The sequence below is a fragment of the Stegastes partitus genome, unplaced genomic scaffold (genome assembly GCF_000690725.1).
Source record: "Stegastes partitus isolate 25-593 unplaced genomic scaffold, Stegastes_partitus-1.0.2 Scaffold1373, whole genome shotgun sequence".
Taxonomy (NCBI): Eukaryota; Metazoa; Chordata; class Actinopteri; family Pomacentridae; genus Stegastes; species Stegastes partitus.
Genome location: NW_007579104.1, coordinates 33,780 through 46,093, shown reverse-complemented (window position 1 = coordinate 46,093; position 12,314 = coordinate 33,780). Strand labels below are relative to the sequence as shown.

Sequence of the window (12,314 nt, the reverse complement as noted above, 5' to 3'; positions counted from 1 at the left end):
GTCCTCCTAAAGTCTTAGTTTGTGATTGTTCTTTAGAGAAAACGCTCCCACAGCATGTGCAGTGATGACAGTCGGACCTTTTCAGAAAGCAGCGTCTCACCACGTCGCCTACAGAAAACACTGAAGAGCCCAAAACAGGAAGGATGCGAAAAGGTCGGCCGACGAAAATAAAACACGGCACAGAAATAATAAGACGAATAATAACAAAGGCCTCTCTAAAATAAGAAGCGACGCGACCGCGGTGGAAACAGAGAGTTCACAAAGCAGTGATTAACGGGAGAGACGGCGGAAAAAGCAAGCAGAGAAAATGAAAGTTTAAAAAGAGACGCTGAGATCAGAGGTGCAGCGCGACAACATTCATTAGAAGCAGTGGCTGTTTTAAAGACGACACGGCGGGTTTATTTCAGGCTGAAACAACAGCAGCTATTATTAGCGTGACTCTGGTGTCGGTGAGTCAAACCGAACCAAGTGACTCAGAGAAATCCGTCCTGAAAAAAACCCAACAGGCCTGCAGCTGGTTAGCGTCACCGCGTCCTCCGAGACCCGAAGGATGGTCGGAGGTCGTTTAGCTTTCACGTCAAGCTGTGCTCTTCTGAAAGCCTCTCCAGCCAGTAAATTACTGGTTCCAATCAGTTTTTTGTGGGTGAACGTTGTCGGTTAAGTCGTCTTTAATCGTGTNCAGTATGTTCTGTTCTGTTGCAGTCCAAAGTTGTTTACTGTGACAGAACCGAACACACTGTTGTTCAGTTGTTTGTTAAAAAAGGTCCAAAATACCTGTAGTCTATTTTTTTAAACTTGTCTGCACTACTTTTTTTTTATTGCATTCTTTATCTTTTCATTTTATTCATAATATTAATAGTGATAATAATAATGACGTTAATTAATAATAAATTATTATGAATATTATTTATGTTATGACCCTCCAGTCGTGTCTGTTCAGTGTCTCTAACGTTGTGTTCTGTTCTGTTTACAACTTTCCCCAAACTCCTCCCCTACGTCTCTGCCGTTGTGTACGTCATCACGCATTCCCGCCTGGACCAATCGCGGCGCAGGAGGGCGTCGAGCGGTCTCGCGCCGGGTAAAAGGGATTTGACAGTTGCGGGTCTCGAGCCGATCCTCAGTCACTTCCTCGGCGGGACGATGGCGGCTGCTGCTGCCTGCGGCCACAGCGCCGCGGTGTCGGCCGCCGTTAGCGGCAAGAAGCCGCACGCCGGCCGGGAGCACGGCCGGAGGAACCGGGAGAACTCCCGCCGGAGACAAGCCGCTCTTTTGTTTCTCAGCAACATCTCCCTGGACGGGCGGCCGGTCCAGAGCAGCCCGGCCGAGAACGGAGCGAGTCGCCACCACAAAGACGCCGACCCGGAGGGGGCCAACTCCGGCCCCGCGGCGGCCCCCGGCTGCCCGGAGCCCGGCAGCAGGGGCGGCTACGGGACGTTCTCCGGTCCGTGCCGCGGGAGCGAGGCACCGCGGACGGCGCCCCTCAACGTGCCGCCCATCCTCGTCCTGCCGTCGGACTCGGGCTACAACGACGCGGAGGTGCTGCTGGAGTGCCGCAGAGGCTCGTTCTCGTCGCCCGGGGACAGCAACCTGCTCTCCCCGTCCACCTCCAACACCAGCCTGCTGCCGTCGCCGCTGGGGCCGCGGAAGTCCTCCACGCTGCTGTCGGTCCAGAGCTGCAACTCGGTGTCCTCGGAGCCCAGACACAGGTGAGAAAACACCACGAACCGGGCTGAGTTTACTTTCTTTTTCGTTTTAAAGTTCGGACAGAAACTTCTTTATGAGCTGGTTTAAGTGGACCCAGTGTTGTCGTGAGGTTCGGGTTCGGTGCTGGAGGTTGATCGATCCGCTCGGTGCCTCCACATGAACTCAGAGAAAGTGTTTAAAGGAAGCTGGTGAGTCAGTGGTCGTGATGCAGCCTCGGTGAGCTGCCTGCGGGCTCAGAGGAACATCCAGGACCGGTACCGATGTGCTGACTGGAGGAGCTGCGGTCTGTGGAGGGCGTTCAGACTTTTATTTATCTCTTCGACAAGTGTTGGTGTCAGCTTGTGCCAAAAGATGACTTGTTTACAGGCGTATGGTTGAGAGAAAACTTTTCAGAAACAAGTTTAAACACACAATAGAGCAGAACATCCTCTGTTAGTCCCACAAGGGGAAGTCTGCAGCACAGAGATGGTGAGAAAAGCAAGAAAACACAACTATAAATGAAAGAGACGAGGTGTAAACACCACATACACAATGTAAATAAGAACCCACAGGGACAGGAGGAACACAAACTGAAGGATGACTCATTCATTGTGGTGCTGATTCGGATAAATTAACAAATTCTTACCAGAAACTCATCCTGGATTTCTGGTTAAAGAGGAAATAATGACGTAATTGTTCATTAATTTAACAGCAGAGCTGCAGGGATTAATCGTCAACAATTAAATCACTAGTACTAGTTTCTGTTTTGATGCTTGATTTGTCGATTTTAATAATTTGTTGAAGGAAAGCCTTAAAAAATTGACGTTTTCTGGTTTCTTTACGACTCTGTGACTGAATATCTTTGGGTTGTGGCCAAACCAAGACTTTCAAGAAACACTGATGAGTATTTTTCACTATTTCTGACATTTTATACACCAACTAATCCATTCATTGAGAAAATGCTACTAATAATAGTTATTGATAATGAGCATAATGTGGGTCTACCAACATGGTTTTATTTCATGGCGATACCGATTATTGGTAAACAAGGATACCAAACACCAATATTTGGAACTGCTGTACATTAAATATTAAATATCAACAGCATATAACAGAAGGAAACCTGTTTGTTCCTCATTAATAAGGATTCCTTGAACTGAAAATGTCCAGTAGATATCAGAGTGATGTTGTCAGAGAGCCACCTGATGCTAACACGCTCTCTTCTACGTTTAAAGGCTTCGTCTCCTCCAGCTACACCTTTTGTTTTTCACCCTTTTACCACTTTTTTTTCCCACCAAGGTCCATATCTTAAAGCATTGTTGTTTTTCAGACCCTGTTTCAAGTTAGTCTGTGTCTGCCTGCTAGCTTAGCTGCTAGCCGTTAGCATAGCATCAGCCGCTGTGAAAGCCGCTGATGTCCTGAGATGGTTTGTGCTTCTTGTTCAGTTCTTGTGTCGTCGGTTGGAGCATCTTGTCGAAGTAAATCAGACGTTAGAAAGAGGTTATTGCACTTTAGCTAGCGTTAGCAACAGACCTGACAGCAAACCCTGTAGCGATAGCTTTAGCCTAGCTCCGTCTGCAATGTAAGTTGCATGACACCAACTATTCCTGTTGTTTTGGTATTTTTAGTGTAACGGAGAAGAAATGATGCGCTGCCTCGTTGCTCGAGACCATAAAGCAACGACAGAAAGAGAAGGAGCGGAAGTAACACGTTCAGTTTGCCCTAGAAAATAAACTGGAGTTCCACTTTAAAGCTAGCTAGCAACTTACCACGAACACACCGCCTGACTCGGCTGTGACACACGCTCTGCTACATGCGCTGCAGACAGTGTTGAGGGTATTTAAACAATCAATTAGGAGCTGGACGAACTACAAAATACCCCCAAGTATTATTTTTGCTTTTTGTACATTATGTTCTGTTAAAAAACAACAACACAAACCATCATTTTTGTGCATATCTGACCATATATAAACTCAACGCGAATGTTTGGCAGCCGAAATATCTGTTGGGCTCAATTATTAGTGTTTTTTGTTGACGTTAATGTTTTGTTGTCTTCTTTTTGGATCCATCTAAGCTTGTTTTGTCACGGAATAACGTCAAAACAGCTTTTAATAAGGAATGACAGGCTGAGCTTTGTGTTTTTTAAGCTCTAGATGTGTGATTTCTCTCATAGAATAAAACACATGCTAATGAATATATATGTTGAGGATAATTTCAGGTTTATTCTCAACCTTACTCATAACTTAACATTGTTTGAATTAACCGTCTAACTACGAATGCCGTTTTAAAAGCATCAGCCACCTGGAGGATCTGGTGGTTTTGTTGACAGGAAGTGAAAACAGAAACGGTTCAAGACCACAAACAACACGAGCTGCTTTCTGTGACACAGTAACCCGAATCAATCCGTCCACCGCTCGCTGTAGCTCAGGATGGGCTCCCGCCACTGACAGAGGGAGGAATGACAAGTAGGAAGGAAACGCGGAGCTGACGAGGATAAGAGATGAATATCGCAGCGTGAACTACAAGAATGCGGTTTTCCTGCGAAGTGACTGACAGCGAGTGTTCATGAAGCGCCTGGCAGCGGTTGAGACATGCTGAGGCTGCGTGAGCGCTGACGGATGGATCGGCTCTGTCATCGCCTTGGCAGGGGATCAAAACCCAGAGAATGTCAGCGATAAACACCGCTTAACCTATTTACACCTAACAAGAGGCTGGAAATTACCAGCAGATAATAGCTCATCAGTCAGGCTGCAGCTCCAGCCGCCAGCCGTCACCTCTTGCTGTTTGACTTGATTTCATTCGATGCGGCACATCCAGGGTTTCACGCCAAGACGGGTGTTGTTGTTAATAATAATAAGGAGCATACTTAGCATTGGTTTGTGACAGGTGGAGCGTGCAGTGTGAGGATGAAGAATGGTAATCTGCAAAAAGCTGCAGCACATTTTTTCTGTAAATTGCTTTGAGCTTCAGTGTTTCGAGAGGTTGGTTGGTTTATTTGGTGGTGAAAAATGGCCGACACGACTTCCCAGAGCCCACAGTGGTGCTTTCACAAACCTCCCAGAGGTCCAAACCCCAAAGATAGTCAGTTTATAAAGATGCTAAAGCGAGAAAACCAACGTTTAGGAGGCTGGAACCAGAGCATGTTTAGCATTTTTGCACAATAAATAGAAAAGATGTTGATAAATGCAGCTCCAGTCGCCAACCGTCATCTGCAGCTCCTGCTGTTTGATGCCACACCTCCAGTAGCTCATGCCAACATGGTTGTTGTTGTTATTATTAATAAGTAGCATCATTTACACTCTTAGCATTGGTTTATGGTGGCTAAAATGTGCAATGTGTGGATGAAGAATGTTAATTTGCAAAAAGCTGCAGCTCATTTTTATCTGTAAATTGATTTTAGCTTCAATGGTGCAATGTTTTCAGGGGTTGGTTGGTTTTTTGGCTCAGGAAGATGGCCGACACAACTTCCCAGAGCCCACGGTGATGCTTTCACAAACCTCACAGAGGTCCAAACCCCAAAGATAGTCAGTTTAAAGTGAGAAAAGCAACGTTTGAGATCCTGGAACCAGAGCATGTTTGGCATTTTTGCACAATAAATAGTAAAAATAAAAGATGTTGTTAAATGCAGCTCCAGCGGTTTGACGCCACACCTGCAGTAGTTAATGCCAACATGGTTGTTGTTGTTATTATTAATGTTATTATAATGTTGTTATCATTAGTAATAATATTAATTCTACAGCAAGAACCGGCTGCTGTTTAAAGTCTCTCGAGAGTTTGGAGCTGAGAACCTCGTGGACGTCGGGCTTCCTGTGTTGAACTTAAGCCTTCTCGCCTAAACACTTCCCCGGCGTGACGAAGTCGGCCGTCGTCGGAGCCGATCATCAGTCTCGCTCTGTTTAGCCTCGCTGTCCGACGGCTGTGTGAAGTGCTGCCAGCCGGCTAAGCGGCCGGCTAGCCGAGCGCTTCATTAGCGCGCTGAGTGAACGCAGTCGAGCCGAGTCATGTCAACAGTTTAGCTGCTGAGCCGACGTTCTTGTAAACGGTGACTCAGGGCCGCCGGCTGATGGAGGCGTCCAACTGCAGCTGCTCAGAGCTTCAGCTCCTCGACGTCGCTCGGTTTGAAAAGATGTTCTGGAGAATCTTCATCGCTGCCGAGTGAATCTGCTTCCAGTCTTGGCTTTAGCAGAGTTTTTTATTCATAGCTTGAACAGCAGCGATGTATAAATGAAAAATAAATGATCTTCTAACTTTGGAGCATTACAGGTCATCCGTCTGACATCCAGCGAGGATTAGCGCCTTTAGCTCACCTCTAGTCCCATCGTTGTGTCGTGATTTCCAGAGAAGTGCTGGAAAAGACAACGAGGGATTCGCGGTTCAGAAACTCGCGTCGGATTGTTTTGCGTCTGTTTTTAAATTCAGAACAACGAGATGTTCTGCTAAACTGGACGTGAAACATTCATGAGCTTTTGCAGGAAGCTACGACAAACACTCAGGAGGCAGAAAACACACATGTTGGTGCTGCGTTCCAAATGTAGGGATGTAATTCAGGTTTAACCTACGATAACCTCTCTGCATCCACGACCTTTATTCTGAAGGCCTTACACTCCGGCCGGTCCTCACAAACATAGAAGACACATCAGAGGAGGCCTGTGAGAGTCATTTAGCTGAGCATGAACTCTGTGATGCTGCGGGAGCGTCACAAACCAGAGGATGGCACTTTTTTTGGGTGTCGGAGTTTCCTGTCTGTGTGCGTTTGGCTGCCTGTCAGCTACGTTGTGTGTGTGTGTGTGTGTGTGTGTGTGTGTGTGTGTGTGTGTGTGTGTGTGTGTGTGTGTGTGTGTGTGTGATGCAAGCGATGCAACTTTAAGCCAGAATATCTGCGCTGACCTGATACCACTCGCTGCTCTTCTTCTCTCAGATGTAAAGTCTGTTTACGTCAGTGTGCGGAGCTGAGTGGAATCACTTCTTATTGAACACAGCTGGAATCCACGGACGGCTAAATCTTGAGCTAGTGCCCTGTTACGGTGTAACACGGTGTGTTTCCTGAACATCTTCAGACTCATAATGACATCATCCACAGGACAAGAGCACCGTCCATAGATTTGGCTGCATAAAGTTAGCATCCGCTAACGTAGCCTCAAACTGGGATCAAGCAGAGATACAGCAGTCTGGCGTTCTGGTGTCTGAGTTCCTCCCAGAACCAGGACCTCTTATCATCTGTTGACTCAGTTTTATGCTCTGCAAACCGACTGTGTCCACACTGCAGCTACGGCGTCACGTCCTGGATCATTAACCTGTGGGTAAACTGGGCGCGGTTAATCACGGTGGCAGCGGTTTAGCTCGGTTTGTTTCCACGACAGATAAACCTGCCACTGATTAGAAGTCATTAATGCTGAAACAACTAAACAAACAGATAGATAGATGGATAGGTAGATAGATAGATAGATAGATAGATAGATAGATAGATAGATAGATAGATAGATGTGTGTATTAGAGAGTAAACATGAGAGACTGTTTTGGGTTGTTCGTCTCGGATTGAAGGGCAGAGAGATGACTTGGACCGTCGGTAGTGAGCAGGCCTGTGACTAATATTCTCAGGGATAATGTGCCGTGTCTAATATTTTCCTTTTGGGAGTAGCTGGAGTTTATTTAGCAGGAGAAAGGAAAAAAGAAAAAAGAAAAGAAACGCAGAGGATGCACTTTTTAGTTTAATCCATGTCTGACACAGTGAGCGTCAGAGCCAAGCAGACACGCTAACGCTCACCTGACCTCACCTGTGATCCAGGTGAGGTCGCCCGGTCAGCTCTGCTTGGCCCGACTCCACCCAGGAGCTCCGGTGACGTCGGCTCCGACCGAGGAGGGTTTTTCCTGCTTGGGATTAAGATTTTCCTCCGCTGACGTCTCTTTGCTTTAATGCAACGCTGCAGGATTCTCAGGATTCCTGCGTTTAAGATTCTGTTTTTATTTGTGTTCCTGCCAGGAGGATGTGAGAGCAGCTAATGGCTGACAGACCTGTAAATAAAAAAAAAAAAGAAAAGAAAGAGGAAGAGTCGGCGTGACTCAGCCTCTCGGTAAACAACCGCTGCATGAGGAACTGTTCACACGGACTCAGGCTTTTACAGACGGAGCTGCGATCGCGTCGTGTTTGGCAGAACTGAGGCCACGATTTTAATTCTGTTGTTATTATTCACGCCGTTCGTTTTTACACCAGTTTGGGCTCCAGCAGTGAAACACCAGCAGGAACAATACTTGGATTGTTAAAGGTTATGGATGAAAACCTGAAAACCTCTAATCACATATAATCACATTTTATTATAAGAAAAAAAGCAGGATTGTTTTCCTTGATAGAATTTATTTTCTCCATTTAAATCAGCAGAAAGTGATGTTGTTTTTTTTTCGTATTTTATGTTGTTATCTAGTGAAATATATATTATTTTTTTTTTTCATTTTTGAGTTGTGAGTCACCCTGTAAACTTTCTTTTTCTTTTTTTTGTTTTTCAATCTTTATATTTTTTTTTTTATTTATTTTTTTATTATTTTTTGTAGTGTCGTCAAAATATTATTTTTTTTTTTTTGTTGTATTATTTCTTTTTTTTTCTTGATTTTAATTTTGCAAAAATTTTTTTTTTTTTTTTGTTTTTTTTTTTTTTTTGAGGGAATTTTGTTTTCCTTTAAGGTTATTTTTTGTTGAATTAAAAATTTTTTTATTTTATTTTTCTTTTAAATTTCCTTTTTTTTGCTGCATTTAATTCTGCAAAATATAATGTTATTTTTTCCGATGTTTTTTGTTGTTTTAGGGAAATATTATATATATTGTGAGGATTTAAAAATAGTAAGTAATTTTTAAATCTGTGAACAGGTTTTGTTAAAGCACAGATATCGCAAATGACATCCAGTAAAATTACTAGAAAATATTAATTTATATGTAAAAAATAAAAGATAAAAAAAGAAAAGGAGAAAAAAGAAAATGCATAAAACTGTAAATAAAGTTCTCATTAATCACATTACAGCAGATAGTTTCCTCTGATATAAAACTTTATTTAAACCTTCTTTTCCTCCTGCAGACCTCTAACAGTCACACTCAGAGGATTTCTATCAACCGCCAGATAAACAGAGTCGTGTGCTGGAGGCAGATTGAGGGTTAGGATGCTCTAAATTCCTGTTTTGGATCCACCCAGCCCTGTGTTTTCCACCATAAACATACCTTTGCTCTCTCTTCCTGTGTTTTTTTTAAGTGCATCTCTTCTCTGGTCCCTCCCTTGTTTTCTCTCAGCACAGTAAACACAGTTGTTGGCTTCAGCTCGACCTGGTTGCTAATCTTCCTCTGCATCTGCACACATCGATGGAAAGCCGACGCTCGTTTAGCCGAACCTGCCCAAAATGTGCACTCGTCGTCTGAATTTTTTTTTTTTTTTTGCCATTTTTACGCCAAAACAGCCTTTTTGATGACGACTGACGGAGATGTTTTGTCTCCTGACGCAGCGATATCTGAGCTGGATCAGTCAGCGCACAGCACACACAGTTTGTTCTTTGATGTGTGTGTGTGTGTGTGTGTGTGTGTGTGTGTGTGAAATGTTTTCTCCCTCACACACACACACACACATAAACACACTGAGTCAGGATCTGTGTGCTGCTTAAGTCGCCTGCAGCCGTAAACTTATCAGATTCAGCAAAAAAAAAAAAAAAAACACTGATTAGTGCAGAGTCGGACGCACCCAGACTGCACAAACACACACACACACACACACACGGAGTCCTAAATGGCATTTGCCTGACATCATCTGTGTGCCTTGGTGTGTGTTTGCCTCGACATGAATGCCTCTTTGGTTGAGCTAAACCTCGCTGCCCTCCACGCCCTCCACACACACCGAGCACGTGCACGCTCCAGCTCTAGAACCTGCAGCCGTTGTGTAACGTAGAACTTTGCTCATTTTGAAGTCTCCTCTGCAGCTGCCGCACTCGACCGACTCCGGGGAAGCAAAGGAAGGAGCATGCGGGGCGACTCTCCCGCCAGCTCGGCGAGTCTCGCTCGTCCTACGCGGTGTGATTTCTGCTGAACTCCATCCGTCGCCGGCACATTCACCCACTCCTCACACGTCCACGCTCAGTGTGTCTCTGCACAGAAGATGGGCTGTTGTCTTTTCGCTGCTCATCGTCAATCCGGTGCACTTTATCAGCCAATATGCACCCCTTGCTAGTTCGGAGCCTGACTTAGCACCAGTTCTTTGGGTTTCCGCCACCCAAGCACCGGTTCCAGGTTCTCAAGATTGGTGCTTAGTGAGAACCAGCTCTTTGCGGGGCCAGAGAACCGTCAGGGGCTGGGGGCGGGGCTATCGTGACCACCGAGACCGATCCTGGTGGTCCAGGGCAGTAGAGCAGGTTGTCGTCTAATCGCAAGTTTGGTGGTTCGATCCCCTCCACAGTCGAAGTGTCCTTGGGCAAGAACCCAACAGTCGCTCCCAATGGCAGGCACTGGTGTATTTACTCTCGGAGCTACATCGCTTTGGATATCTGCTGAATGAAACTGTACCGTAAATTCCAGACTATTGAGGCACCTGAGTATAAGCTGCACCCGCTAACTTTAAAAAGAAAACCAGGTGTGTTCATAAACAGGCCACAGACGTCCATGTTGGAACATGAGATATTTACACAGAAAGATGTTTTAACTTTTAATTAAATACAAACCAGTAACATCCACAAATGCTTTTTTCTGAACACGGCTGGTTAAGAAAATAAAAACTCCAGCAGCCTACCAGGAAAAGTCATTGATCACTATCTTCATCTTCCTCCTGACAAACCACTAAAGTCGTCTTCTTCAGCCTCAGAATGACTTCGTCACTTCCTCAGTCTCTCTGTCGTTGTTGCTCTCGGCGTCACTTTCGTCTCGAAGCAAATTCGTAAAACTCTGAAAAATCCATCAATTTTTATCGAATCTCAGCGTGAAGCTTCATCCAGCTTCATCTGCCGTTAAACCTCAGCTACAGCAGAGACGGACTGGAAAGAATAAGACGCAGCAAAGAGCCTCTTGAACCCTCTTTAAATCTCTTTGTGGCTGGTTCGACTGATGATTTCATAAGAGCGCAAGCGGCTGGAAAGTCATTTAATAAAGAGCTGCCAACGACTAGCCCAGGAATGCTAGCGGCTAACGGCTAACACATCCAGCGGGTCGCTGAGGCACTAATAAGGAAGAGATCATCTATCATTCACCACATCAACCTACCAGTGGCTTCAACATATTCTGTTCTGGCCTCTCAGTCTCACTTCTGTCCCTTTAAATCCCATCAACACGATCAGATTTGGTGCATCTACATTGAAAATCAACCAAAATCAAACTACAAACAACAAACAATAGTTATTTTTAAGGTTTTTTCTCGACGGTTAACCCTCTGAAGCTCAAAACCTTTGAACTAGTGTTGAATGCACTGAATGAATGTTTTCGTCGATGTTTAGGATAAAAATCTTCATCTGTGTCTCTTTATTCTACATGTCGACCATTTTAAATACCCAGACTCAGTAAAAAACAAAACAAAGCAACCAAAAAAGACCAAAATCACCAAAATAATACCATTTATTTAAGGAATAAGCCATAAAAACAAGACAGATCTTCAGATTCTTTCACTATCNTCGCCGTTTTCAGTGTAATAATTGTAGATTAACAGATATTTTCTGTAATTTAACCCTTAAAATTACAACTAACAGCCATTATATTATATTAAATTATGATTATTATGTGTTTTTAAAGGCAATTTAATGCATTTTTTCAAATTTTACTCAACACGTGATGTAATTTTACAGATCCTTCCTCATAATTACACTGAAGTTATGCGTGTAAAATGTGTCGTCATTAGGCTTTTAAGACATAATTAGTGTATTTATATGGACACAGAAGTAATCTACAGGACAGTACTGTTAAAATAATTTTAAATATTTAACAGAAATTCCACTTTACATCATGTAATTTTACAGAAAGTATTCTTGCTTTTCAAAAAAACGATAAAATCCCCGTCAGTTTGGATGTAAGAGTGGCACAAAAGTCAGAGCCGGATGTACGATGAAGATGCTGCTCCTGGTTGGGTTAAGGTCCATCTATCACAAGGTTGCACACATATCTGAACTTACTTTGTGTGCAAAACTGAAACAACAAACAAAGAAATGTTTGTATGTTCTGGTATATTTTACTGAAACCTTTGAGCTGACGGTTAACGATAAGTTTGTGGCCTAACGAAGCCACTGAAGGACTCGTTTATGAACGTCTGCTCGGGGTCTCGGTTTGGTTTGGAGGTGGCTCAGTTCTGGTTTTTCTGCAGAAGCATCTTAGACGGATGAAGTCCTGATGAAAGGCTCGAACGTTCCCCGAAGCACAGCAGTAAACCTCCATGTGCTGCTCTGCTGCGTTCATTCATTCATGTATTCATGCATTCAGTCGTTCTTTTCGTTCCCGGTTCATAGCATGAAGAAGATCTTTTCTGTTTCTGTGGGAAAAGGCCGTCTGCCAACCCTAATCTGGCTGTAATGCTGCTGTTTCCGTCTGCCTGCTTGACCTTTAGTTTAACCGCCTGAACACGCTCTGCTCCCGTCACGTTTTTACTCTCCGCGGACTCATTTTTAGCCTCGATATCGAGTCCTGAAGG

General features: G+C 44.3%; 1 protein-coding gene across 1 annotated transcript; it reads left to right on the top strand.

Annotated features, from left to right (window-relative positions):
• The first annotated feature begins 1,140 nt into the window (after window positions 1-1,140).
• On the top strand, window positions 1,141-1,710 carry LOC103370117 (CDK5 and ABL1 enzyme substrate 2-like). The gene has a single exon (XM_008299037.1). The coding sequence runs from the start codon at window positions 1,141-1,143 to the stop codon at window positions 1,708-1,710; it is 570 nt and encodes a 189-aa protein (XP_008297259.1).
• The last annotated feature ends 10,604 nt before the right edge of the window (window positions 1,711-12,314 follow it).